The 26,554-nt window shown below is 42.6% G+C and overlaps 2 protein-coding genes across 2 annotated transcripts; both read left to right on the top strand.

Annotated features, from left to right (window-relative positions):
* The first annotated feature begins 762 nt into the window (after window positions 1–762).
* Window positions 763–5,483, top strand: LOC103718413 (D-3-phosphoglycerate dehydrogenase 1, chloroplastic-like). The gene is made up of 6 exons (XM_089928315.1): window positions 763–903; window positions 1,707–2,190; window positions 3,571–3,947; window positions 4,342–4,452; window positions 4,524–4,619; window positions 4,699–5,483. Exons 1-6 carry the CDS (start codon window positions 763–765, stop codon window positions 5,368–5,370), a joined length of 1,881 nt encoding a protein of 626 aa, XP_089784441.1. The 3' UTR covers window positions 5,371–5,483.
* A 12,935-nt stretch (window positions 5,484–18,418) lies between these two features.
* LOC103718406 (zinc finger protein CONSTANS-LIKE 3-like) lies at window positions 18,419–19,766 on the top strand. Its single transcript, XM_008807213.6, has 2 exons — window positions 18,419–19,181; window positions 19,285–19,766. Exons 1-2 carry the CDS (start codon window positions 18,564–18,566, stop codon window positions 19,594–19,596), a joined length of 930 nt encoding a protein of 309 aa, XP_008805435.3. The 5' UTR covers window positions 18,419–18,563; the 3' UTR covers window positions 19,597–19,766.
* Window positions 19,767–26,554: the final 6,788 nt, after the last annotated feature.

Here is a 26,554-nt window from a genome sequence, read left to right as displayed (position 1 = left end):
TGTGTTCACAGACAACTTAACTGTGTTCACAGACCTGGGGTCGACCCCTGCTCACATGGAGTCGACTCTCTCAGGCTTTCCAGAGAGCTGTTTTTCTGCCTGATTTCAGGGGTCGACTCCAGCTCTTCAGGGGTCGACCCCAGCTCTTCACTAAGACTTAACTAATAACACTTAACTGTGTGCACAGTCGAAATAACTGTGTTCTGGGGTAGAATAAGTGTGTTCCGGGATGATTTAAATATGTTCCAAGCTTATTTAACCGTGTGTCATGTTAGATTAAGTGTGTTCCAAACTTATTTAATTGTTCCAAGCTTATTTAACTTTATTTTTATTTTTTTTTTTCTTTTTTTCTTCTTTTTTTTTCTTTTTTTTCTTCTCTTCTTCCCTTCTTCTTCTTTCTTCTTTTTTCTCCTTCCGCGAGCTGGCGGCACACAGTTAAGTTGTCTGCGAACACAGTTAACAGGACTGTGCACACAGTTAAGTGTTCTTAGAAAATTGTTGTAGAAGTGAGCGAGTCGACCCAAGATTCACACGAGTCGACCCCAGCAGAGCAGGAGTCGACCCCAGTTCAAACTTTTTCTTTTCTTTTTCTTATTTTTCTTCTCTTCTTCCATTCTTCTTCTTTCTTCTCTTCCCGCGAGGCCGGCGGCGCCGGAAAGGGGTTGGGCCACGGCGGACGCTGGAGGAGGGCGGGCCGTGGCCGGCGACAGCCGCAGGACGCGGGACAGCGCCCTTCTTCCTCTTCTTCGGCACCTTCCCACCATGGGGGCAGGGGCGGAGGCATTCCCGGCGGCGCGGCCGCGAGAGGGGGCTCGGGAGGAGGCGAGCCGGGCCGGCGGCGGCTGCGGGAGGGGGCAGGCCGCGGTCGGCAGCAGCCGCGGCTGGGAGATTACAGTTTGGAAAGTCTCTGAAATTCTTCTTCTTCGGAAGGATGGGAGATCATGAGGGAAGGGGCATTTTCGGTATCTTATTTCAAAATAAAAGGGGCTCAGGGACCGGAAATTACAGTTTGGAAAGTTTCTGGACCGGTTGTTTTAGATTTAATTAACAAGGACTTTTTGTTACAGTGGAGTCTTTAGAGGGATGGGAAAGTCAATTACCCTAGTTTTTTTCTCTGCATCCACAGAATACCGCCTAAATGACTAGCTACGTAAAAAGTCATTCAATTTGCAGCTTCATTAATTTTCCTATAAATATATTTGGCTAGAAAGATCTTTCATCCTTGCCTATAGCCTAAATGCATGACTCTGGTCTGTACGAAGGGGAGGAGAAAAAGTGTTGTAAAATAAAAAAAAAGATAGAGAAATACTCGTGCATTACACCTTCTTTCAAGTAAAAGTTCCGTTAAAGGCAAATCGAAAATAAAAGATTAAATAAAGTCGGATTCGGTTAGTCCTGCTTCCACGGACTGAACTCTCTCCCTCAAAATCGCCCTTTAAATCTCTACTCCTTTGGCCCCAACGAGACCTTCGAGCGACCGCTTGATTACCCGATAAAAAGGCCGGGACCAAAAACCAACGGCCTTCACCTTCTTTCCCTCCTCTTCCCTCCGAGATCGAGAACGAAAACAAAGCATGGCGTCGTCGAAGACCATCCCCTTCCCCCACCCCACGACGACCCCACGCTCCTCCCTCCTCCTCTCTCTCTCCAACTTGAACTCTTCCTCCTCCTCGTCTTCCATCTCCTTCCTTCGCTTGAGATGTCAGTCTCGATCCCCCTTCCTCGGCCAGGCCGCCAGGCTCGCCGACGGCGCCTCAGCCATCGCCGCCGTCCAGCGGCGGAGGGACCTCCAGGTCGCGGCGGCCGGGGACCCGAGGCCGACTGTGCTGGTGGCGGAGAAGCTTGGGGAGGCGGGGCTGGCGCTGCTGCGGGAGCACGCGAACGTGGACTGCTCGTACCAGCTGTCGCCGGAGGAGCTCTGCGCGAAGATCTCGCTGTGCGACGCGCTGATTGTGCGGAGCGGGACCAAGGTGACGCGCGAGGTTTTCGAGGCCGCGCGGGGCCGGCTCCGGGTGGTGGGGCGGGCCGGGGTGGGCATCGACAACGTCGACCTCCAGGCCGCCACCGAGCTTGGTTGCCTCGTCGTCAACGCCCCCACCGCCAACACCATCGCCGCCGCCGAGCATGGCATCGCCCTCCTCGCCGCCATGGCCCGCAACGTGGCCCAGGCCGACGCCTCCATGAAGACTGGTAAGAGCTAGACCGTTCTCTTTCCTTCTCTCTTTTAGTGATGTAACGGTGGAAGAAGTTGAACCTCCCGCCTAGTTATTAAGGAGATATAAGAAGATACATAGAGAACAAAGGGAAAAAATTTACAACATTCTCTCTCTCTCTCTCTCTCTCTCTCTCTCTCTCTCAGCGTTTGCTTCGGATCTTTTGATCTGAGAGTGTGGACGGAAGTGATTTCTTTACGTTCTTATGATGAACTGTTGTCGGGTTCGATCAAAAAAGAATCACTTTTATTAAGTTCGGTTGGACCGTGTTAACGGTAACGGTCATGATATCTTCCGGTTTGCCTGCCTTACTTTTCTTCATTCCCTTACATCACTGGCCTGACTCGACGGATTCTCTTGGATTTAGGCAGAAGTGTGCAAATTTTGTTTGTTTTGAACCTTAATTTGGTCGCTTTTCGATATTTTAGGCTAGAAATGGTAAAGAGCGGACATCTTTTGTCTTGGTGGCTCGTTTAGTGCTGGAGGTGCCCTCCAGATTGCCTAGCCGAGTTCTTTTCTTTTACTTTTCCCCCCATAGATAAATGCATTGTTCCCCTTGAGATCTGCAATAATCTATCGCCACACTGTTGGCTTTCTTTTTCTATCTTTTTACTTTTTTTCTCTGCCTTAAATTTGATGGATTTGTGGGACTACAAGAGGTTGTTTTGTGGTGAAGACGATAAAATGACGTTTGCTGATAAGCTATATATGCTTTTATATGCTGGAATTTTCAAATTTGTGCATCAATGACTGAAAAGATTACATTTCCCTTCAAAAAGAAAAATATTAACACATTTCAGTAATGCTGATTACTGGTTTGTAGTGTACTTGATGATAGGTGATCTATATCTTTGAAGTGGGATTTAAGTTTGGACAGATGACCAAAATATGCATATCAGTATCTAATGGCCCTTCTTTCACAATTTACTATTTTAAATACAATAAACATATTATTAACTCCTTTATATTTCTCATTGCTATCATGTACCTACATAAGTAAAGAACTTCATATATCTGATTATTGGTGACATCTCTCGCAGGATATGGCAGGTATTCAATGCAAATTTGCATATTAACATTTTGTATATCATATAATGAGTCATATACTTCACATAAGGCAATGCCTCTGACTCTCAGTCATCTGATGCATACTTTGATTTGTAAATGGGGCATCTTTCTGGCTAAACTTTCATAGCTGTGATGTGTTTAGTAGCTTTCTTGTGTTCTAGTTGAAGTAAAATAGGTCTGCTGCTTTGTTTGCTGCTTGACAAAAACCTCTTCTCTTCTATAACATGAGTTATGATGGACCTATTGCGCCTAATACTTTGCCTGATGCTATTATGTTCATGTTTTGCAGAAAAATGGCAACGCAACAAGTATGTTGGCGTCTCTCTAGTGGGAAAGACACTGGCAGTTATGGGATTTGGAAAGGTTGGTTCTGAAGTCGCTCGGCGTGCAAAGGGACTTGGAATGCGCGTGATCACCCATGATCCATATGCACCGGCTGATAGGGCCCATGCTCTTGGAGTTGAACTTGTATCTTTTGATGAAGCCATAGCCACTTCTGACTTCATTTCTCTCCACATGCCTCTTACTCCGGATACTTCAAAGATTTTGAATGATAATACTTTTGCAAAAATGCAAAAGGGAGTGAGAATCATTAACGTAGCCAGGGGCGGAGTGATCGATGAAGATGCTTTAGTGAGAGCACTGGATAATGGAACAGTTGCTCAGGTACTCCTCTGAGATTTGGTTAAACATATTCATGCAGCAAATCTAGATTTGCAAGTGGACTTCCAATCTGCACCAAATCTTCTTAGCTTGCCTGTCATGGGTAGACCATGAATTTTTGCAGCAGAGTTGATGTATTTTATGCTGTTATTTACTCATTTCAGCATAAAAATCCTTGTGATGTTTATATCCAATTAAATGCCAACTAAATAAGGTTTTGGAAGATGCAGTTAGGTATCCTTCTTAGATGGAAAAGGAATCTAAATGATTTGACATTGCACTACAACCCCTCAATGCTACCTTGTTTTATTGAAGCAGTCATAAGTACTACTAGTGATTTTCTAAATGGGCAAAGAAGCTGTTAGCGAAGACTTAATGACTCCATTATCTGGAACAGGCAGCTCTTGATGTATTTACAGAGGAGCCTCCACCAAAAGACAGCAAGTTGGTGAAGCATGAGAACGTTACAGTCACACCTCATCTTGGAGCTAGTACCATGGAAGCTCGGGTTAGCCATTGCTCTGCAGCTGATTTGATAGTTCTAGTCTCAACATCACCTTACCCTCTTTCTTACTGCAGGAAGGTGTAGCAATTGAGATCGCAGAGGCTGTTGTTGGGGCATTGAAAGGAGAACTATCTGCCACTGCCGTGAATGCACCCATGGTTCCTTCTAAGGTAACATATACAATGTAGTCTAGGTTCCTAGATTGGTTCCTACCTGATTTCTACACAATAATCCTTTCCTTTGCCTCAGGTTTTCTCTGAGCTATCTCCCTATGTGGTCCTGGCGGAGAAGCTGGGCAGGCTCGCTGTACAACTAGTTGCAGGAGGAAGTGGCATCAGGCTGGTCAAGGTGGTGTACACCTCAACCAGAGACCCCGACGACCTCGACACAAGAATTCTCCGAGCCACGATCACGAAAGGCATAGTAGAACCTATCTCCAATGTGTTTGTCAACATTGTGAATGCTGATTATACTGCCAAGCAAAGAGGCCTCCGTATCAGCGAGGAGCGGGTCTTCCATGATGGATCTCCTGAGATCCCGCTGGACTCGATCCAGGTCTGCTTCTCTAATGTGGAGTCCAAGTTTGCGAGTGCTATATCGGATTCTGGTGATATAAGAGTGGAGGGAAGGGTGAAGGATGGCGTACCACATCTCACACTTGTGGGTTCTTTCAGTGTGGATGTGAGCCTGGAGGGGAACATCATACTCTGTCGGCAGGTTGATCAACCTGGTATGATTGGGCAGGTGGGAAACATTCTTGGGGAGAAGAATGTGAATATCAGTTTTATGAGTGTAGGCAGGACTGCTAGAAAGAAGCAAGCCATTATGGCTATTGGAGTTGATGAGGAACCTGACAAGGAGACTCTCAGGAAGATTGGCAAGATCCCAGCAATTGAGGAGTTTGTTTTCCTTAAGCTATGAAGGCAGAGAGGAGGAAGTACTGAATAGGAAGTTGCTTGTGCTTCTTCTTCTTTTTGGCTAAAAATGGGAGTATTATATATAACGTGTACGGATACAACCAAAAAAATTAAAAAGCAACACATCACGAAGAGCACTAAGCAACTCCGTCTCCCCCACCCAGAGGTGGTCTCCAGAATGGTTGGCAACAAAGGACGTCACCCAATCTGCAGCCTCATTGGCCTCTCTAAACACATGCTTCGGTGTTGTTGCTATGTGTATCTATTTTCTTGTATTATCTGTTGTTGTCCTTGCGATATTTCCTTGTAGGTGGGTTGCAGTGTTGAGCAGAAGTTTTGTATTAGTGCATCATTGATTTTTGTTACTCAAGCATGCAGCAGAGCAATGGTTATCACTTTGTTGGAGCAGGCTGTAATGCTGTCTGAGATATTAGTACATTTTTCTGCCCTTCAAATCTGTGTCAACAGGTCCTTGAAGGATAGTTCTTTTGTTTTCGTATCCATTCTCATGGTCTTTTAAGTTGGCAATTGGCCATGCTTTTGGATATCAAAATACATCATCATTACTGATTTAAGGAATATTATGCAGAAGAATTGATCATGAAAATGTTTTGAGATTAATATTTCGTCATCGAATGTGAATGTGCGGCAGTACCAATTCCTGCTAATGTTCTCTAAATTTCACACTCAATAACAATGCATTGTGCAGAGCGCAACAAGTGTAGAGTAGTTCTATCTTCCCCCTTCTTTGCCTACCCCCCCAAAAAGGAAAAAAATGGTCATTAATTACTAGGTAACAGAATTACACTTAAAAATATAATTTTTTGACAAAAAATGTTGCGGAGACAGGATTTGAAACAGTAATCCGCATGCCATCCAAATGCAACTCTTTCAGACTTTGGAACACGGGCAACTAGCTCCTACCAAAGCTCGAATCCTCCGCTAGCAACTTCAGAAGGGAAGAGGAAAGCAGATTTAGCATTTGGCAATAAGAAAATCATAATTAGGTAGTATTTTGAGAGTATTCGAAATAATAATATGGAGGAGAAAAATTCATCCAACGAAAGGCAACTTAACTCAAAAATTTGAGACGGTGGCTCCTAGTTCAGGAAACAATTTCTTGATAAAAATGCCGAGAAAGAACGAGAAATAACATATATAGATTTTCGTCTATTAAGGAAAAAGAAAAAGGAGTTATTGTAGAAAGTGTACCTTGATGAGCCTGAAACGAACTCGAAGAACCTGCACATTTGATGGGCGGGACATGAAGATTAAAGGAGGTCATAAAAGAAGTAAATAAACAAAAGCATGTTACACTGCTATGAGCATGCCCCTACCGCTTCTCCATGTCTTCCTAGGAATCCACGCACAGCCGCCAGAGGCACTCTTCAAATCCGAATGCAGTGCCAAAGATGTTTCCAGGTACCCTGAACCAGGGATACCTGCCTTTATCGACAGTGAGGAGACATGCGTGAGAGTCTAATACCGATAGACAGAGCTGTGGTCATAGAAGCCTTGGAATCCTGGTGGGAGTTTCGGCACCACGCCCCTAGCGAGTGTCAGCGCGCACTGGAGGAAATTCGGACGCAGGCTATAGAAATTACTAAAAGACGGGAGTCGTGCTTATTGAAAACGTTATGACCCTGGACTATTATGCCCCGGCACAATGGTGTACAGTAGCTGGCACAGAATCGCCAGCTCCTGAAGTACGTTGAAGAAGAAGAAAGGAGAGTAGAATAGATGAAGAAGATAATGATATTACATTTCATTCATCCATATACATGAGAGGATGTGAGACGGAGGTTTTATAACTCTCCTGGGAACATTCTGGATGGGAGTTTGTTTGAAGTTTGTTAGGAAGAAACAGAACCCATGTGCCTGGAGCTCCGTAATGAATCTGGAAGGAATTCAGAGAGAGTTAACATCCCCCTGCAAGATGATGGTGAGGTAATCAGCATCAGCTTGTTGCAGAGAGCACGGTGACGGCGAGTTGAGAGAGCCTTGGTAAAAATGTCGACTGGCTGATCATCGGAGGCTACGTGAGCCGTGCATAGCTCGCCGGAGTGGATTTTCTCCCTTACAAAGTGATAGTCTACTTCAATATGTTTAGTCCTGGCATGAAATACAGGATTGGATGCCAAGGCTAATGCTGATATGTTGTCACAGTGTAAGGGAGTTGATGCATAGGGTGGTATTTGAAGCTCGGATAGCAAGCGACGAAGCCAGATGATTTCCGATGCAGTGACTGCTAGAGCTCTGTAATCAGCTTCGGTGGAGGATCTGGCGACCGTGGGTTGCTTCTTCGCATACCATGAGATTAAGTTGGGACCAAGATAGATACAGTATCCTGTAGTGGATCGCCGGTCACTGAAATCCCCTGCCCAGTCTGAGTCGGAGAAGGCAGAAAGCTGAAGAGAGCCAGGTTTGAAGAAGAGACTGAGATCGGCAGTGCCTTTGATGTAGCGAAGTACCCGCTTGAGAAGCTGAAAGTGTATCTCGAGTGGCTTATGCATGAATTGACAAAGATAGTTCACGGCAAAGGAAAGGTCCGGTCTGGTAATAGTCAGATATTGTAGAGATCCAGTGAGACATCTGTAATGTGTAGGGTCGGAATATAGAGCCGAGCTGTTGGGGAAGATAGGTAGTTTCAAAGGAAGAGGTGATGCCACTGGTTTGCAATCCTGCATGCCTGCCTTATGTAGAAGTTTCAGGGCATAGGACTGTTGATTGAGTGTAACTCCATGGGTAGAGAATGAAGCTTGAATGCCCAGGAAATGAGATAATTGGCCCAGGTCTTTCATCTGGAATTGACCTTGTAGTTGAAGAAACAAGTTTGTCATGGCCTGGGGACAGTCTCCTGTGAGCAAGATGTCGTCCACATAGATGAGAATATATATTGAAGCATTGTCTTAATGGGAGAAGAATAGAGACGGGTCGGCAACACTGGATTTGAAGCCATGTTGTAATAGGAAGTTGGAGAAAGTGGCGAACCATTGCCGGGGACTTTGTTTGAGACCATATATGGCTTTCCGAAGCAGGCAGCCGTGGTCTGGATGCTGAGGATCACTGAAACCTTGTGGTTGCTCCATGTAGACCATCTCCTCTAGTTTCCCATGAAGAAACGCATTAGAGACATCTAGTTGTCTGACCTGCCAGTGTTTGGTAACTGCTAGAGCAAGGAGGAGCCTGATGGTTTGGAATTTGGCGACTAGGCTGAATGTCTCAGTGTAGTCTATGCCAAATTGTTGTTTGAATCCCTGGGCGACTAATCTGGCTTTATACCGAGCTAAGGATCCATCTGAATTCCTCTTGATTCGATATGTCCATCGGCATCCGAGAACCTGTTGAGAGGGAGGCCGAGGTACCAGATCCCAGGTGTGCTGATTGAGCAAGGCGTCGAACTCTGTGGACATGGCTTTTCTCCACTGCATATCCGTGGCTGCCTTTGTGTAACAAGTTGGTTCAGATGGTTCTGGTGAGGTGCTGAGGAGTGAGAATATTCGTTTGCGTTTAAGGGAACCAGTTTGCTGTCTGGTGATCATGTGGTGGCGAACGGGTGGTGGAGGTGTGTTAGTTGTGGAGGAAGAGGAGACCCGAACTTCTGGTTGTGGTGAGACAGTAGAAGTGGAATCTAGAGTTGCTGGCAGTGGGAAATGTGGAGGAGAGGAAATGGGAATGATGTGTGAATTGCTGGGTAGTAAGGAGGGTGGTACAAGACAGGGAAAAGGCAGAAGAGGAGGTTGTGCTGAAATGGTGGATCGAGCGGAAGAGTGAGGAAATTTAGTTTCATCAAAGCGGACATGCCTGGAGATGATGACTTTTCCCGTAGCTGGGTTATAACACCTGTAGGCCTTGTGGTTTGGGGAATAGCCAATGAAGATGCAAGGGGTGGAACGAGGGGATAGCTTGCTATGGGTTTGAGGAAGTAGCCAGGGATAGCATTGACAACCAAATGTTCGGAGGAAGTTGTAGTCTGGAGGGTGGTTGTAAAGTGCTTCGAATGGAGATTGAAAATGGAGTGTCGGTGTAGGCAACCTGTTAATTAGATACGTTGCTGTGAGCAGGGCATCAATCCAGAACATTGTGGGTAGAGAGGAATGAATGAGAATGCTACGGGTGACTTTAAGTAAATGTCTGTGTTTTCGCTCGGCTATTCCGTTTTGCTCTGGGGTATACGGTGCTGAAAGTTGATGGACGATGCCAAGAGATGAGAAGAGAGAGTGGAATCGGTTATTAGCAAATTCACCCCCTCCGTCAGAGCGAAAACGTTTAATGGAGTGACTGAATTGTCGTTCAACAAGAGATTTGAAATGTAAAAATTTATCAAATACATCCGATTTTCGAGCTAGAGGATATACCCACGAGTAACATGTAAAATCATCCACAAACAACACATAGAAGCGAATGGTATTATCGGAGCTTGGAGGAGAGGGACCCCAGACGTCGGAGTGGATTAGTTCTAGTGGTGACTTTGTAGTCCGTGAGTGTGAATTGAAGGGAAGACGACTGCTCTTGGCCATGCAGCAGGGCTCACAGAGGGAAGAATAGTTAGTTGACTGATGAAGACGGAGATTGCTGGAGAGGTGTTGCAGTATTTTGTTGGCCGGGTGACCCAAACGAAGGTGCCAGATTGAAGATGGGAGGGATGTAGACGCTGTATAGGCTGTAGGAGATGACTGGATGAAAGTAAAAGGAATTTTGTAGAGACCGTCAGAGCATCGTCCCTGGAATAGAGTTTTGTTGGAGTACTTGTCCTTGATAACACAACTAGAGGAGTCAAAGATGAGGATGCAGTTATGATCCGAAGCTAGTTTGTGGACAGAAAGAAGGTTATGTGATATGTTTTGAGTATGTAGTAACGTAGGGAGGTGAAATGTGTGTAATGGAGTATGAAGGATACCTGAACCTGTATGAGTAATATCCATGGAAGAACCATCTCCCAGTATAACCTTGTCTGAGCCAGAGTAGGAACTTGGCTGATGAACCAAGGATGAATCTGGTGTCATATGTAGTGAAGCTCCGCTGTCAATGATCCAATCACCAGATGAAGATCCGGTAGTGGAATGAGCGAGGTGAGCTTGTGGACGATTGAAAGGGTGTGGATTGCCTTGATAACTAGGATCCATGCGAAACCAGCAGCGAGCTGCGGAATGCCCGGGCTTATGACAGATTTGGCATTCGATGAGAGGTGTGGAATCCCTGCTGGGAGAGGATTGAAACCAGCTACCTTGTCTTGAGCGACCACGTCCCCGAGAGGTGGAGAAGTAACGGCCACGACCTCGTCCTCTGGTTGCCATTAAAGCAAAGGAATTATCGAAGGCAGAGTGTTGCTTTTCTTTGGACAGCATGATAATTTCCTCACTACAGAGGAGAGCATAAAGTTCATCAAGAGTAATGGAGGAAGAACGAGTTCGAATGGCAGTGGCGAAGGAGTCATAGCAGGTTGGTAAGCCGTTGAGGATGTAGAGAATAACATCTTCTGCTTCTGGGTTGGATCCAGCAGCTGCCAGAGCATCAACCTTTGATCGGACTTCGTTGAGGTACTGTTGCATTGACAAATTGTTCTTCCGAATATTGTGTAGCTCATTCTTTAGCTGGATAATGTGTGTCCGAGTGGCTGAATTCAGACGATTTTCAAGAGTCCTCCAGATCTGGTGACAGTGTTCTAAGTTGACTACAAAAGGAAGAAGAGAAGGGGAGATTGTAGAGTACAGCGCAGTGGATAAAAATTGGTCTGTAAACAACCAATTTTCGAATTCCTCTGAATCATTGGAGGACACTGAGGGTGCTGTATTGTCTAGAAAGGTAAGAAAACCACTCGCCTTGAAGACACGAGTGATTTGTGAGCGCCAGGTAAGGTAGTTCTCAGCTGTGAGTTGAGTTGGAACCAAGGATTGAATCCTGGTGATGAGGAATTTTAGATTTGGGGAGATAGCAGAGTTGGAGAAACTTCTGCGGGCTTCATTGGATTTGTTTGTTGATCCAGGAGATGCCATAGCTTCGTCGTCGAGAGGAGGTAAGATCACTTCAAGGATAATTGAGTCGGATGACATGAACTATGAGAAAAAGAAAGGTCGTCAGGAGCTCACCAACACACAGGGAGGATTCCTGCTCTGATACCATGAAAACGTTATTAACCTGGACTATTATGCCCCGGCACAATGGTGTACAGTAGCTGGCACAGAATCGCCAGCTCCTGAAGTACGTTGAAGAAGAAGGAAGGAGAGTAGAGTAGATGAAGAAGATAATGAGATTACATTTCATTCATCCATATACATGAGAGGATGTGAGACGGAGGTTTTATAACTCTCCTGGGAACATTCTGGATGGGAGTTTGTTTGAAGTTTGTTAGGAAGAAACAGAACCCATGTGCCTGGAGCTCCGTAATGAATCTGGAAGGAATTCAGAGAGACTTAACACTTATAAGTCTCTAGGGCTCCAAGTTACCGTGTATCCTGATGATAAAGATCCTAGTCAGCAGTCAGATCACAATAGCACTTGAACACAGTTGCTCTCTTAGGGTAAGAGCATACCACAAGACAATATAGAATAGAAATTCTCCTTTATATCATTTATTCATGTCCAGAGCTTATCAATATATTAATTTCAACCAATTATTCAGATATACAGCCGAAAATAGAGGTTCTAATACAACGGCTAAGAAAATAACAGAAATCAACTTTACTGTAAAACAGAATAGAAAAATAGATGCCTAAAACTACTCCAATGACTAGTTGACGCAGTAAAGCCTCTCATAGCCATTTGGAATTGCTGCCTAGCTGCTCCGGTTCCTATGTTGAAGCATGCATGGGTTCAATGTTCACACCTAAGCATGCATGGGTTCAACGTTTATGCCTGCCTTGTTCTTACGCCTGATCTTCCTCCCCCATACTTGGGATTCGATTTTGGTGCTCTCGGACCTATGTGACTTATCAATACTCCCCCCATGAAATGGAACCTTGTCCTCAAGGTTCATGTGTGGAAACTGTTGTAACAGCACCTCAGTTGCTTCCCAGGTAGCTTCGTCCGATGGTAAGTGCCTCCATTTCACCAAGCTCTCCTCAAGAAACTTACCTCCCTGCGTAACCCAGCGGTGATCAATGACAATCTTGGGCTCCAGTAAGATTACTCCATCGTCTGGAACTGGTGGTAATTTAGTGCTGGTCTTTATTGCATCTCCCACATACTTCTTCAATAAAGAAACATGAAATACTGGGTGTATGCGTGCTCCTTCAGGCAGCTGCAATTTGTAAGCAACGTTACCTACCTTCTGAAGAATTTGATAAGGACCAAAGAATCGGCTTGCCAATTTCTAGTGTGCCCTTTTTAAAAGCAGTGTTTTACCGATAAGGCTGCAATTTGAGAAACACCATTTCGCCTTCTTTAAATGATACATCTCGCCTCTTCTTGTCAGTGGACTGTTTCATGCAATTTGCTGTCGTTTCCAAGTTGTGCTTGAGCTGTAGCAGAAGCTCATCTCAAGTTAGGAGGTCTTGTTCAACACCGTTAACTTGAGATGACCCATCACAATATTCTGGAATGGATGGAGGTGGCCGACCATAAAGAGCCTGGTATGGTGTCATTCCCGTCGACGCATGAAATGTGGAATTGTACTAGAACTCTGCCTATGATAAAAATGAGTGCCATTTCCGTGGCCACTGATGGGCGAAGCTTCTCAAATACTGCTCAACACAGCGATTAACTACCTCCATTTGGCCATCGGATTGGGGATGGTGAGCCGAGCTCATCTTCAGTTGTGAGCCGGACATTTTAAATTTTTTTTGCCAAAACTTGCTGATGAAGATGGGGTCGCGGTCGCTGATAATAGACTTAGGCATACCATGCAATTTAATTACTCCTTCAACAAATTTTTCAGCCACGGTTTTAGTCGTAAATGGATGAGATAATGAAATAAAATGCACATACTTACTCAATCTGTCCACCACAACTAAAATGGTGTCCTTGCCTTGGGAAGCCGGCAATCCTTCAATAAAATCCAGAGTAATATCGTCCCACACCTGACATGGAATGGGCAGGGGTTGTAGCAGTTCCGCCGGTGCCAATGTCTCTGTCTTTGTTCTCTGGCATGTCTCACACCTCTTCACATAATCTTGGACAGCCTTGTGCATTGCAGGCCAATAGAACTGCATGGCTAATCTTTTGAAGGTCCTTAATACACCTGAGTGACCTCCCATTTTTGTATCATGGGCTTCATATATCAGCTTGTTGCGGAGAGTGGGCTTGGAAGGAACAATGACCTTGCCTTTGAAGAGGGTTAACCCATTACGTTGAGTATACGGGCCTTCAGGTTGGTCTTGAGCCAAACGGCGCACAGCATCCATATAAGCATCCCCTGTAGCAGCCTGTCTAGTTTCCTCCCAAATATCACACTTTAGCATGAGCAGGTGATCAAGAGTAGGGCTGTCAGGTCGTCGAGAGAGAGCATCCGTGGCAGAATTCTCATGACTTGGGCGATACTGAATTTCGTAGTCGTAGCCCAATAATTTGGCAACCCATTTTTGTTGTTCTGGCATTGCAATTTTTTGCTCCAATAAATATTTGAGACTTCATTCATCCGTTTGAAGAACAAATCTCCTCCCCAATAAATAAGGGCGCCATACACGTATAGCCTCCACAATAGCAAGCATTTCTTTGGCGTAAGTTGACCACGATCTCTTTGAAACACCAAGAGCTCGACTCATAAAAGCGATTGGCTTGCCTTGTTGTGAAGAACTGCACCAATGTCATCTCCGGAAGCATCGGTTTCAATGGTGAAAGCTTCATTAAAATTTGGCATGGCTAAGATAGGCGTGGTGGTCATGGCCTTCTTGAATGTGAGAAATGCTCCTTCCGCTTCATCATTCCATCCAAATTGCCCCTTCTTGAGGAGATCCGTGAAGGGCCGAGCCAATACGCCATAGTTCCGGACAAATTTGCGGTAATAACCTCTCAAGCCTAAAAATCCACGTAACTCAGAAATATTAGTAGGTCGGGGCCAAGCTACCATGGCCGCAATTTTTGTGTCGTCAACCTTCACCCCTTGATAAGAGACAATATGACCCAGATATTCCAGTTCTTGCTTGCCAAAAGCACACTTACTAGCCTTGATAAAGAACTGTTGTTGCCTCAAAATTTCCAAGGTTTTTGTGACATGATCTGAATGCATTTCCCAAGTAGGGCTATAGATCAAAATGTCATAAAAAAAGACTAGTATGAACTTTCGTAGGTAGGGACGAAAAATAGAATTCATAATAGCTTGGAATGTAGATGGGGCATTACTCAATCCAAATGGCATGACTAAATATTCATAATGACCGTTATGTGTACGAAAAGCAGTCTTATGAACATCAAAAAGGTGCAGTCTTACCTGATGGTAACCGGCCCTTAGATCCAATTTGGTGAAGTAAGCCGCACCATACAATTCATCCAACATTTCCTCCACTGTAGGAATGAAAAATCGATCTTTGATGGTGACTGCATTGAGAGACCGATAGTCAGTGCAAAATTGCCAACTGCCATCCTTTTTCCTCACTAGCAATACAGGAGACGAGAAAGGACTGGTAGTGGGTCTGATGAGCCCGGAATTCAGCATCTCTTGGACTTGTTTTTCTATTTCTGATTTCTGAAAATAGGCATATCGATAAGGTTGAACATTGACCGGCTCAGTGCCTTCCTTGAGGGGAATACAGTGTTCAACTTCTCGTTTTAGGTGGTAAATGTATCAGCTCCTTGAAAATATCTGCATAATCTTCTAAGAGTTAGTGCATGCTTGGTGGTTGACTTTCTATTGGCCCATCCATGGTTGATTGTAGGCAGACTACGAACACCGAGTGACCTTGGCAAAATTCTTTTGAAATTTCCTTCAGTGAAGCAGCTTGGATAGGCTGGTCATGGAACCCTTGCAACTGTCGAGTCATGTTCTTCCATTGGAAATCCATGGTGAATTTCGCCAATTGCCCACTACGGGTCCCGTGAACTTAGCTGATACTATGATAGCACCCAAAACAAGGTCTAATCCTGCTATGGGAAGCTACTAAAGTATAAGTGAGAAAGGAATACCCTAAAGAAGTACCTATACCTTTTCAAATTTTCGTTGACACTGTAGCCTCTCCCCATTAGCTACCCGAACCATAAATGTGTTGGTTGGGACCACTGGCAGTCGAAGCAGGTTAGCCATGCAGGCATTGACAAAATTGTGGGTTGACCCACTATCAATCAACACCACTACCTCAAATGGACCAATCTTCGCAGCTACACGCATAATTCTTGGTGCAGACCATCTGGTTAAGGCATGCAAAGTAATCTTCGGCTCAGCTTTTTCCCTTGGTTCTCCACCATCATCTTCCACGTCCACTTCTTCTGTCACCTCTTCGCATGTAATTCCGCCGGTGTTGGTTGGGCCTTCGAGGAGCAAGAGCTGCGGTCCTTGGCATTTGTGGTCGGCGGTGAACCTTTCATTGCAGTTGAAGCAGAGTCCTTGAGCTCTCCATTTTTGCATCTCCTCCCATGATAGCCGCCGGACTGGAGCATTTGGTGCTGCTCGAGCCGTAGGTGGCAGCGCACTGGTACTCGATTAATTGGTGGTGCTTGCAGAAATTTTCGTTGCCGTGACACAACTGGTCATCCTTTATACGAGCCAAACTGATTGCCTCCTTCAGAGATTGTGGCTTGAACATGCGAATTTCATCAGCAACTTCTGGCTTCAGTCCTCCCATAAATGTCCTGACTAAAGCTTTTTAAGTCCAACCCCGAACTTGGTTTCCCAATTTCTCGAACTCCCTCTGATAATCACGTAAAGATCCGACTTGCCTTATTCGTGACAAGGCTTCATCAAAATCCTCACATTCAGTTGGCCCAAACCTAGCCCATAACTCATCTTCAAATGTCTCCCATGTCATTACCCGACCTTCCTCCTTATATGTTCGACAAACCCACTGCCACCATTGATTAGCTTCACCTTCAAGATGGAAGGAAGCTAAAGATACCTGCTGGTTGTCTGGTGTAGCCTGGAATTCAAAGAATTGGGCCACCCGATTGAACCACTCTGTTAGGTCCTCGCCTGAATACCTGGAAAACTCTAACTTCACCATTTTTGATGAGAAAATCTGCCTTCCTCCATCAAGGACTTCACGGTTGGTGCGCGAAGAGCCTCCTCGGTCATGACCGCCATGGCTTGATGCTTCTCTGTTTGACAACATGACACCAAAGAGTCGGTCGATGGTCTCCTCAAGCTGTCGTAGCTTGTCCACCATCTCGAGCTCCATACGCTGCATGCCATCTTGCACGACACCTAGCCCAGCTTCTAAGCGTTCAATTCGTTCTTTGTTGGTTGCCATTGATAATCTGGCTCTGATGCCAATTGATAAAGGTCCTAGTCAGTAGTCAGATCACAATAGCACTTGAACACAGTTGCTCTCTTCAGGTGAGAACATACCACAAGAAAATATAGGATAGAAATTCTCCTTCATATCGTTTATTCATGTCCAGAGCTTATTAATGCATTAACTTCAACCAACTATTTGGATATACAGCCGAAAATAGAGGTTCTAATACAACGGCTAAGAAAATAACAGAAATCAACTTTATTGTAAAACAGAATGGAAAAAACAGATGCCTAAAACTACTCCAACGGCTAGTTGACACAGTAAAGCCTCTCATAGCTGTTTGGAATTGCTGCCTAGCTGCTATGGTTCCTACGTTCAAGCATGCATGGGTTCAACGTTCACGCTTGCCTTGTTCTTACGCCTAATCTTCCTCCCCCATACTTGGGATTCGGCTTCGGTGCTCTCTCAGACCTACGTGGCTTGTCACCTAATGTAATCCAAAAGGATCTTGGATTTTCTCAGAAATTCTCTCTCTCAAAGAAGGTTGTTGGATTTTCCCATAACTTGTAGACGCAGGATACTCTTCCCTGTTTGAAACCAATCCATTCATTGTTTCACCGTCCGTAAGACAAATGAGTGCTTCTTTTGCATCTGGTGTAGCCAATTGAAGTTTTCCAGTATCGGATTGTAGGAAATTTGTTGCAAAGTTTGGATCTTGATAAAAGAACCGAGATCTAGCAGGGCTCGGGTTGTATCTTTTGCGTGAAAGAATGAACGATCTTCATTTGCGACTTCAACCGGAATCACACGCTGCACAGCTCTCAAAGCAAAATTTTTTCTCTTCCCCACCTAACCTGTACAGATCTCAAAACAGCTATTGTTTGATCCAATGGTTAACTTTGCAAAAAAAATAAAATATTTTTTTCTGCACAAAAGATACAATCCAAACCCAATATGCAACATACTGTAGAAGGATCTTACAGGGATTCTTGTTAGGTTGATTTCTAGTTGTATTTTGATAAATTCTGGACAAAAAACGTTTAGCCATCATCGATTTCAAGTCAAATAAAACTTGCATGTTGACGCATGCAAGAGATCATTATATCCTTAGAACATGCATCATTATATTTAGTACTTTTGATAAGTCATTGGTCCATGTAGAAACCAATTGGACCTTGTCTCCCTTGAGAAAGAAAATAAGTAAATAAATAATTTCTAGGCCCACGAGATTATGCAGGCAAATCTCAATAAATGGTGAGTACTTCACCCACGCGTATCAACTGCACTCAAGATCAACGGGTTGCCATCTTCTCTTGCCCCAACTTGTATCCACTTAGTATCTCCTAACAATAAACAATTACCTAGCTGGCAACATTTCATATCTGTGTACATGGGCCACATCATTTAAAGCATTGCCAACTTTAATCAAATTCCACAGGCTGTCAGATAGAGTAATGGCTTGCGTTTTGTATATCCTCTTGTGTGTTTAATTTTACATGGATATTTACTAAATAAATTTTAAATATTTATAAAAAATTAAAAAATTTAAATAATATTTTTTGATTAACTATTTTAGATGAGTTATCGAATTGTTACCCGTCCGTGTCGGTCCCTACCCGCGTTCCGGAAAAGTTTTTGCGTGACCGGTGCCCCTCCGCACGTCCCACGTGGATTCGTTATCCACCCCCTTCCCCTCAAAGGAGATAGGGCGAGGACCAATGGAAAGACATCGTATCAGAAAAACAAATAAAATAATCCCTTACAGAAGATAGGGCGGAGGCCGACAGAGACGTACTGTATCAAAAAAAAAAAAAAAAACTAGAGAGCTAAACCAGAGAGGGAAGCGGCGGGAGAGAAGGGCGCGTACCGGGCGATGGCGGCGAAGCACTGCGACTCATGCAAGACCTCGCAGGCGCGCGTCTACTGCCGCGCCGACTCCGCGTACCTCTGCGGCACGTGCGATGCACGCGTTCATGGAGCCAACCTGCTAGCCTCCCGCCACGAGCGCGTCTGGCTCTGCCAGCTCTGCGAGCAGGCCCCTGCCAGCGTCACCTGCAAGGCCGACGCCGCCGCCCTCTGCGACATCTGCGACGCCGACATCCACTCCTCCAACCCCCTCGCCCGCCGCCACGAGCGCCTCCCAATTGCCCCCTTCCTCGGCCCTGCCTCCGCCGCCGCCGCGGCTGGCGGCGGGTTGCCCTCGCCCCGCCCTTCCGCTGATGAGGAGAGCGTTTCCTGGCTCCTCCAAGACCCGGATCCGGAGGAGTCGATGGAGGCGCCGGAACTCGGATCGGCGGCCTTCTTCTTCTCGGATGCCGACCCGTACCTGGATCTGGACTCCTCGACATCGCAGGACACCGGGTTCGATCACAAGGACGGCATCAAGGCCATCGCCGGTGGACCCCTCCTTGCGTCGGACGGTTATTACGATCTCGACTTTGCCCGATCCAAACCTTTGGGCCGCTCCACCAAGCGTTCGCTCAGGCGCAGCGTAATACAAATTATTCCAGATCCAGCTGGAAAATTCGAAAAAATTCGACGAATTCTATAGATTTTTTTTCTTGAATTTTTTATCGGGCGAATAAATGTTTCAGGTGTCGTCGTCGGAGGTGGCGGTGGTGCCGGACGCGAGCGTGACGGCCGCAGACGGATCGGCGAGGTCGGGGAATCCGACGGCGCGGATGGAGCGGGAGGCGCGTGTGATGAGGTACCGGGAGAAGAGGAAGAGCCGGCGGTTCGAGAAGACGATACGGTACGCGTCACGGAAGGCTTATGCGGACGCGCGGCCGCGGATCAAGGGGAGGTTCGCGAAGCGGGCGGAGGTGGGCCAGATCTACTCCTCCGCCGCCGATGCTGTGGCGGCGTTCTTGGTGGACCCGTACGACGGCGTCGTCCCATCGCTTTGATCCGTTGGTTTCAACTTTCTCCATTGTCAAAACCCAACCAAACAATATCTATTTATTCCCCCGCTTTTAGGGCGTTTTTTTTTTTTTATTTGCTCACTCTCTTGACGATATATATAATAATCCGGTAGCATGGTTTAAAGGCAGGGCAGAGAGAACGCGCCCTTTTTGTTCGAGCCTTTTGCACCTTTAAGAACCGATGCGAGAAACGCAATGAAATGGATGAGGTCGAGGGAGAAAGCACGGTGAGCCTTTAAACTTTTTAACTGCTTTTTTTATATTCTTTCTCCAGAAAGGATATTGTTCATGCTCTTTTAGAGGTCTTTGGTCGATGAATAAGATCCTGTTTGGTGGAACTTTTGAAAAACCAAAAATCACTTTCTGGCGCTCCAAAAATACTTTTGGACGAAAAATTATGTTTGATATAAATTTTGAAAAGTTGTTTCAGCTTTTCTAGAAAGTTGAAAACAGTATTTTGGAAGAAACTCCATTTTGAAGCTTTCGAAAACGTTGTTTTCAGTTTTGTCGGGAAGCTATTTTTTTACCAAAAATATCCTCATTTAAAAACTAATTTTTCTCCCAAAGTGGCCCATCCGTTCCTCTTCCTCTTCAGCCCATCCCCCTTCTTTTCCTCTCCCACCCATCCCCCTCCTCTCCCTCTCCCCCGCCGCAGACCACGACGCCCTCCCCCTCTTCTCCCTCCTCCGGCGTCGCCCCCTCTCCCTCGCCACCGCCCCCGACACCCTCCGCCTTTTCTCCCTCCTCCTTTGTCGTTCCCTCTTCCCTACTGCTGCCCCGACGCCCTCCGCTCCCTCTCCCCCGCCGCCGCCTCGATGCCCTCTTCCTCTTCTCCATCCTCCTCTGCTGCTCTCTCTCCCCCGCCGCCACCCTTGATGCCCCTCCGCCTCTTCTCCCTCCCCCGACCACCTCTCCCTCTCCCTCGACCGCCTCTCTCTCTCCCTCAAAGCTTCTCCCTCCGGCTTTGTCGCCTATCCTTCCATCGTCGTGCTGCCGGAAGCTTGATCGCCCCTTCCATGACCGCGCAGGAGAAGTGAGGCAAGGGAGGAAGAAGTGAGAGGGGAGGAGCTTCGGGAAGGAGGAAGAAGAAAGAAGAAAAGAAAAAAAAAGAAAAAGAAGAAAAGGAAATGAAAAAAAGAGGAGATAAAATAAAAATAAAAAAAAATAAATATTAATAATTGTTTAACTAATTTTATCACTTAGCTAGAAAATTTGTTAGAGAGATAAATGGTCATCAGAAGAGTAAAAATTAATTTACGCTAATAATTAAAATATTTTATATCTTTATTATTGTATTATACTAAAAATATAATATTATATTATATTATATCATAATACATTAATATGTTGTGTTAAATAATTTAATATTATATTATATTATGAGAAATTAATTTATGCTAATAATTATAATATTTTATACCTTTATTATTGTATTATACTATAAATATAATATTATATTACATTATATCATAACATATTAATATATTATGTTAAATAATTTAATATTATGTTATATTATGGAAAATTAATTTATGCTCATAATTATAATATTTTATATCTTTATTATTGTGATATACTATAAATATAATATTATATTATATTATATCATAATACATGATATGTTATGTTAAATAATTTAATATTATATTAAATTATTATCCTATAGTATACAATGTTATAATACTATATTATAATAATATTATATTACATTATGATAATATTATACTATATCATATATTTATTTATTAATATATATTATATTTTATTATGCTATGTTGTATAATAATGTGTAATGTCCTTTATGATCATTTTGTCATATAAAAGTACTTTCTCAGTTTGTTTACCAAATACATGTTAAAGTGCCACATTACTTTCGAAATATAGTTGCCAAACAGCTTTTTATAACAGCTCTACTTGCAACATCTCTACTTTCAAAAGTTCTACTCCCAACAGCTTCCCCAAACAGGGCCTAAGTTTTCGAAAGATATCCCTTCTACTTTGTTTTGGTATTTGGAAAATAAGTGAAAGGAATAAGATGCAACTAGACACACTGGGATTTGGGATAGTTTGAATTCTTATCATAAGGAGCAAACTGCCCTTTCATATTTTAGTATGCATAAAATGGATGAAGATTAAATGATAAGGGCTACAAATTTATTTCACAATGTTAGTGGAGTAGACTTACACCTTGTAGGAATGTCTTATTCTGTACATGGAATATTTTTCCACACGGTATAAGCCCTAATTTCATGATTTATTTTAGTGTTTGGGAAAGATATCTTTCATTTAAGAAGATATCCCTCCATTTTTTTATTACCAAACATCGCCTTACACTTTGAAGACTGCAAAACAATTATAGGCTAAACATGAAATTCAGAGATGTTCCTATGTTCGCCTTGTATTTGTCCTGCCATGATTGCTAAAAAAAATGTTGGAAGTCGTTTCTTGTATCAATTATATCACTTCAAAGAAAATAACACAATCTAGATCCTTCATGACTATTATGTTTACTTGTGATTTCTACTCTGGTCTTGAGTTTTTATTAATGGTTAAGAAAACTTAGAAATTAAAATTGATTGCATTGTATCTTTTATTTTGAACTCCAATATTGACTTGCTTATCAAGGACCTAACCAGTTATTACATTATTACTAAATAATGTAAAGGAGAAAACAATCTGCATAAGGTTAATCTGATTCACGAAAAGCAAATTATCTAGTTCCATGATTGCAAAATTTCAGAACAAAGTTATATATAAGAAATATTTAAAATTATAACAAATATTTCATATATAATTTACAGTATCAAAAGTAGTTGTGGAATGACACAAGAGTCTAATTATGACATTTTACACCAAAATCAGTACAAATCTCACCTCTTTCATACTTGAAATGGATAAAACTTTTACTGACCTATCAAATTAAGCAGCCCAAACTTATCCACTATGCATTATTATTTTGCTGACAATCTTAAACTTCAGTACCAAACTTGGACAAATGAAAATTTTTAATTTTCCATTTACTATATGGCATCCATCAATTTTGAATTATATATAAGCTACTCGTTAATTATGTTCTAAATTGAATGTTCATGAGTAGTTTCTCATGTAACTTGCTAAACAGACTTTAGTATAGTAGGTAGATTTCTAGATTTATAGTTGCCTATAAACAACTAAAACATTCTACATTGTGCATCAATAAATAATGAAGTGATGGATAAGGGATTCACATGTTATACACATGATTTATCGAGGGAGTTAAGTCAGGCAAGCTTTGGTGAAACCTAAAGCGTCCTAATATGAGCTACTAGCAAAGGAAAATAAATTTGTGACATGAATTCGAATAGTTGTGAAGGGATTGCTTAGGATTGGCTATGCAAAGTTGTTCAAATAATACCGCTAAAAGGCATGTATACATTATGATAATTTCATTTATCAAAGCTGTATGTATTGAAAAAAATATACTTTATATAGAAATTTGAAGCCTTTTGCCATTTTAGAAAAGCTACTTAATGTCTTCATGAACCTCAGTTACACTCACATGACTAGCTTATTTCATGGTATTTTAGTATAAAATTTGAAAACTTAGTAAAATTTTCCCTTTCGGTATAAATTAATAAAAAAAGTTAGTATTTATAATGCACCCATAGTTAGTAGAATTCACTGTGAAGAGGGAACAAAATATTATGCTCAAAATTTTCGGGAAATAAACGATCGAAAAAGCTCCTACCTAGCTAACTACATTGTGGGTATGTTTGATTCGCAACCGGAATCAGAATTGGAATAAAAATCAAAATGATCATATTATTCGACTTGTTTGGTTTATGATTAGAATCGGAATCAGAATCGGAATGAAATTTGAATATCAGAAGAGAGTAGAGATTGAATTTTGGAAGACTGAGGCATTTCCATTCTTCTCTGGAATTGGAATGAGAATGAGACTTCTCTTAACCAAATGCCTGAAATGGGAGTCACTCACTTCCATTTTCATTTTAGAGTCTAACTCTCCCCAATCAAACGTACCCCAGATGTTGAAATGTAAAAGGAATTATAGATAGCCTAGCCCAAAATGAGCAAGACCATCAACATCTTTCCCAAAGCTTGAACCTCTCCAACAACTTTAATCCAGAATTCACCACATTTAAGCATTCCATCGCATATATGTGTCAGAGAATGTTATGTTTTGCATTCTTACCTACATCGTATGATATCTTATGTGAAAGGATTGGATATAAAATCAGCGAACATCATGTTTTGTTGGGGTCACAAATACCACATGAGATTGGGTACTCCTACAGATTGGTGCTGAACCACAGCTGCTTTTGGTAGTCAAGGAGATGCTTTGTCTTTAAAGCTTTTCATCAAACAAGATAACATGGAGTTAGAATCCGGTCCTTTTCTCGAACCTGACAGAGAATGTTCAAAGTTATTTGAGCCCATGGCTCGTGAAACCAAGCTAGATAATCGTAAATGTGATCGACACCACCGTGCTGGAGGTTGGCTCACACATCCATGAACAGCGTGTAGAAGTTTGGAAAGGCTGTGATCCCGTCCCCTTCTCTGTAGACTCCTTTTATTTACGTATTAAACTCAACCATTATAAATAGTAGAGATTAGAACATATGGTGAAATTGGTCTTAAATCAATCAAATCTGACAGTTGCCATCAGCCTTTCCCTTGCTCGCCTTGTTAGGCCCAGATAAGTCCACTGATGGTTGTGGCAAAACCCCTCCCCGTTTTCCTTGCTAAACTTCTGAAATACACTGATCCCATCAGAAGTTCCATGAAGCTCAAGCAGCACAGAGAATAGGCTTGCTTTGTTGGAGCGCATATGGATGCTTGCTGTAGCCATGGATGCAATATCTGGAGAACTGGTTTCATACCCCATTGTCTCTCAAGCTTTCTTGTATGGATATTGTTCAGGCCGCTGCAACGCCACATGCAATCGAAGGGCTTGTTTCCAGTAACACTTGATCTCTTCCCCACTTGGACTTGGCCTAGGTCAATTCAAGCTTGAGACAACAACGCTTGAGCAACAAAGAGTTCTTGGTTTGGGTTCTTGCTCTTCTCTGAACCAAACCAAGAACTCAAAATATTAGATGATTGATCTAGACGTCCACCATCCATTTTTGTTGTGCTGTCTTGTTGAGTCGGGATCCTCCACGCTGCATGTTTTACACCGCAGATTCTCCGGCAGCCTCTCTAATTCTTCAATTATAATTTTTATCTTGAATTATCTTTTTTAATTTTTTGATTATCTTTCTATTTTTACTATTGTACTTTTATTTTTAATAATTTTTAGATATTTTTTGGTAAGAATTTTGATAGCTTAGTGTAGCTGCAACGTGCTGTGGTGAAGTGTAATCGATGTCATTCCTTTTTTCACATACATGTAGGGGTGCTACAAATGCTAGATGGGTACTTTGTGGCCCTTATTTATAGTGTCCCTATCGTCATGCCTCGAACCCAAAGCATAACAAATGCTACATACGTGTAGGACGGACCATATAAGCATGTAAGGCTACTGATCAAATCATAATTACCTTAGAGCAATAAAATTCTTTGATCCTCGAAAATTAATTTAATCAAAATCTAATTAAATCATTCTCATAATCAATTATCACAAAATAATATAAGTCAAAATATTCTAACTAATTATTATTCTTCAAATTAAATAAAATATCCAAACTAAACTGAACTAATCTAAACTAAACTAGGTTAGAAGTCCAAATAATTACGAATAACTCCAGAAGATCTAATGTACTCTTCTAATCCTAAGCAATCATAATTTGGGTTCTAAAACATAGAAAAAGAAAGAATAATAATCTACGTCAGCCCAGTCAGTAACATAATACATCCAAGTGGGATCTAAGCATGCCAAACAAATAAATAATTAAGTAGTATGATGCTGACTAGAAATAATTCAATTCTCGAATAATACATATAGTTTTTTCAAAATTTATTTTTCATAAACTGATACTATACCCAACTCAGGTTATGGCGATACAACCTAGTGGCATAGCTTAGATAGTAGATACAGGGTGCACAAAGTGCTAGATAATAGATATCATTATTCTAATCACTGGTGGGGCGACATCTAAACTGGTTTCTCGATTACAAGTCGATAGAACTAACGAATAATCCCCATTGATGGGACTAGATTATAGCCGTGCTAAGAATATATATATATATAAAACAAATTTCATAAATTACCAAGTCATAATTTTCAAATTTCCAAATTACAAGACTACTAGCATACATATTTTAGAACAATTAGAACACTAATAATTGCATGCTTGATATGTTTAATCAAATATAAAATTGAGATCATAATCAAATTTAATAAACTAATTATAAATTTTCAAAGTTCATTACAAAATATATTTTGAAGCGTTAAGTTACTTACCTCTTCTCACTTCAAAATTCTACTTTAGTTATAGAGGTCAAATTTACATATTCAAAGCTATTAAAATCCAACATCAACAACCTCGAAACCCAAGAGAACTGAGAACATGTTATGATTAGCAAAGTAATCCAATTTGGAGCACGATAGGATGTATGAGTTCATACCTCAACTAGGGTAGAGAAAGGATAAGATTGGCCAAGCGGCAATGCTCGACTGCTCAGGTCAGTTCGAACAAGGTGAACTTAATTGATCAAGATCAAACATGATTTAAGTAATTTAATGAAGATCAATTGTAACTAAATTCCATATGCATCCAATAAGGGTCAAGGTTACGGGTCGGCATGCTGCTTGGTTATTGAAATGGTTTAGGGCCTCCAACCTAGGGTTAACTTGGATTCGAGCAAAGAAAGACAGGACTCTAAACTAAGATCTTTGAGTCTTGCTTTGAGAGAAAAAAAAGGAAAAAGAGAGAGAAATAATAAAGAAAAATAAAGTAAAAGAAGAGAAGAAGAAAAGAAGAAGAGGAAGGAGAGGGTGAGG

Source organism: Phoenix dactylifera, chromosome 2 (assembly GCF_051530095.1).
Source record: "Phoenix dactylifera cultivar Ajwa chromosome 2, Ajwa_hap1_PhDact_Kaust_v1.1, whole genome shotgun sequence".
NCBI lineage: Eukaryota > Viridiplantae > Streptophyta > Magnoliopsida > Arecales > Arecaceae > Phoenix > Phoenix dactylifera.
Note: the sequence above shows the minus strand (reverse complement) of the source record. Positions and strands in the feature narration are given on the sequence as shown.

What these genes read in the sequence shown, in the direction of transcription:
- LOC103718406 (XM_008807213.6), top strand. Translation starts at nt 18,564, where the DNA reads ATGGCGGCGAAGCACTGCGACTCATGCAAGACCTCGCAGGCGCGCGTC. An exon ending in AGCGTTCGCTCAGGCGCAGC is followed by an intron (nt 19,182 to 19,284) that starts GTAATACAAATT and finishes TAAATGTTTCAG; the next exon opens with GTGTCGTCGTCGGAGGTGGC.
- LOC103718413 (XM_089928315.1), top strand. Translation starts at nt 763, where the DNA reads ATGGGGGCAGGGGCGGAGGCATTCCCGGCGGCGCGGCCGCGAGAGGGG. An exon ending in ATAATGGAACAGTTGCTCAG is followed by an intron (nt 3,948 to 4,341) that starts GTACTCCTCTGA and finishes TATCTGGAACAG; the next exon opens with GCAGCTCTTGATGTATTTAC. An exon ending in CACCCATGGTTCCTTCTAAG is followed by an intron (nt 4,620 to 4,698) that starts GTAACATATACA and finishes CCTTTGCCTCAG; the next exon opens with GTTTTCTCTGAGCTATCTCC.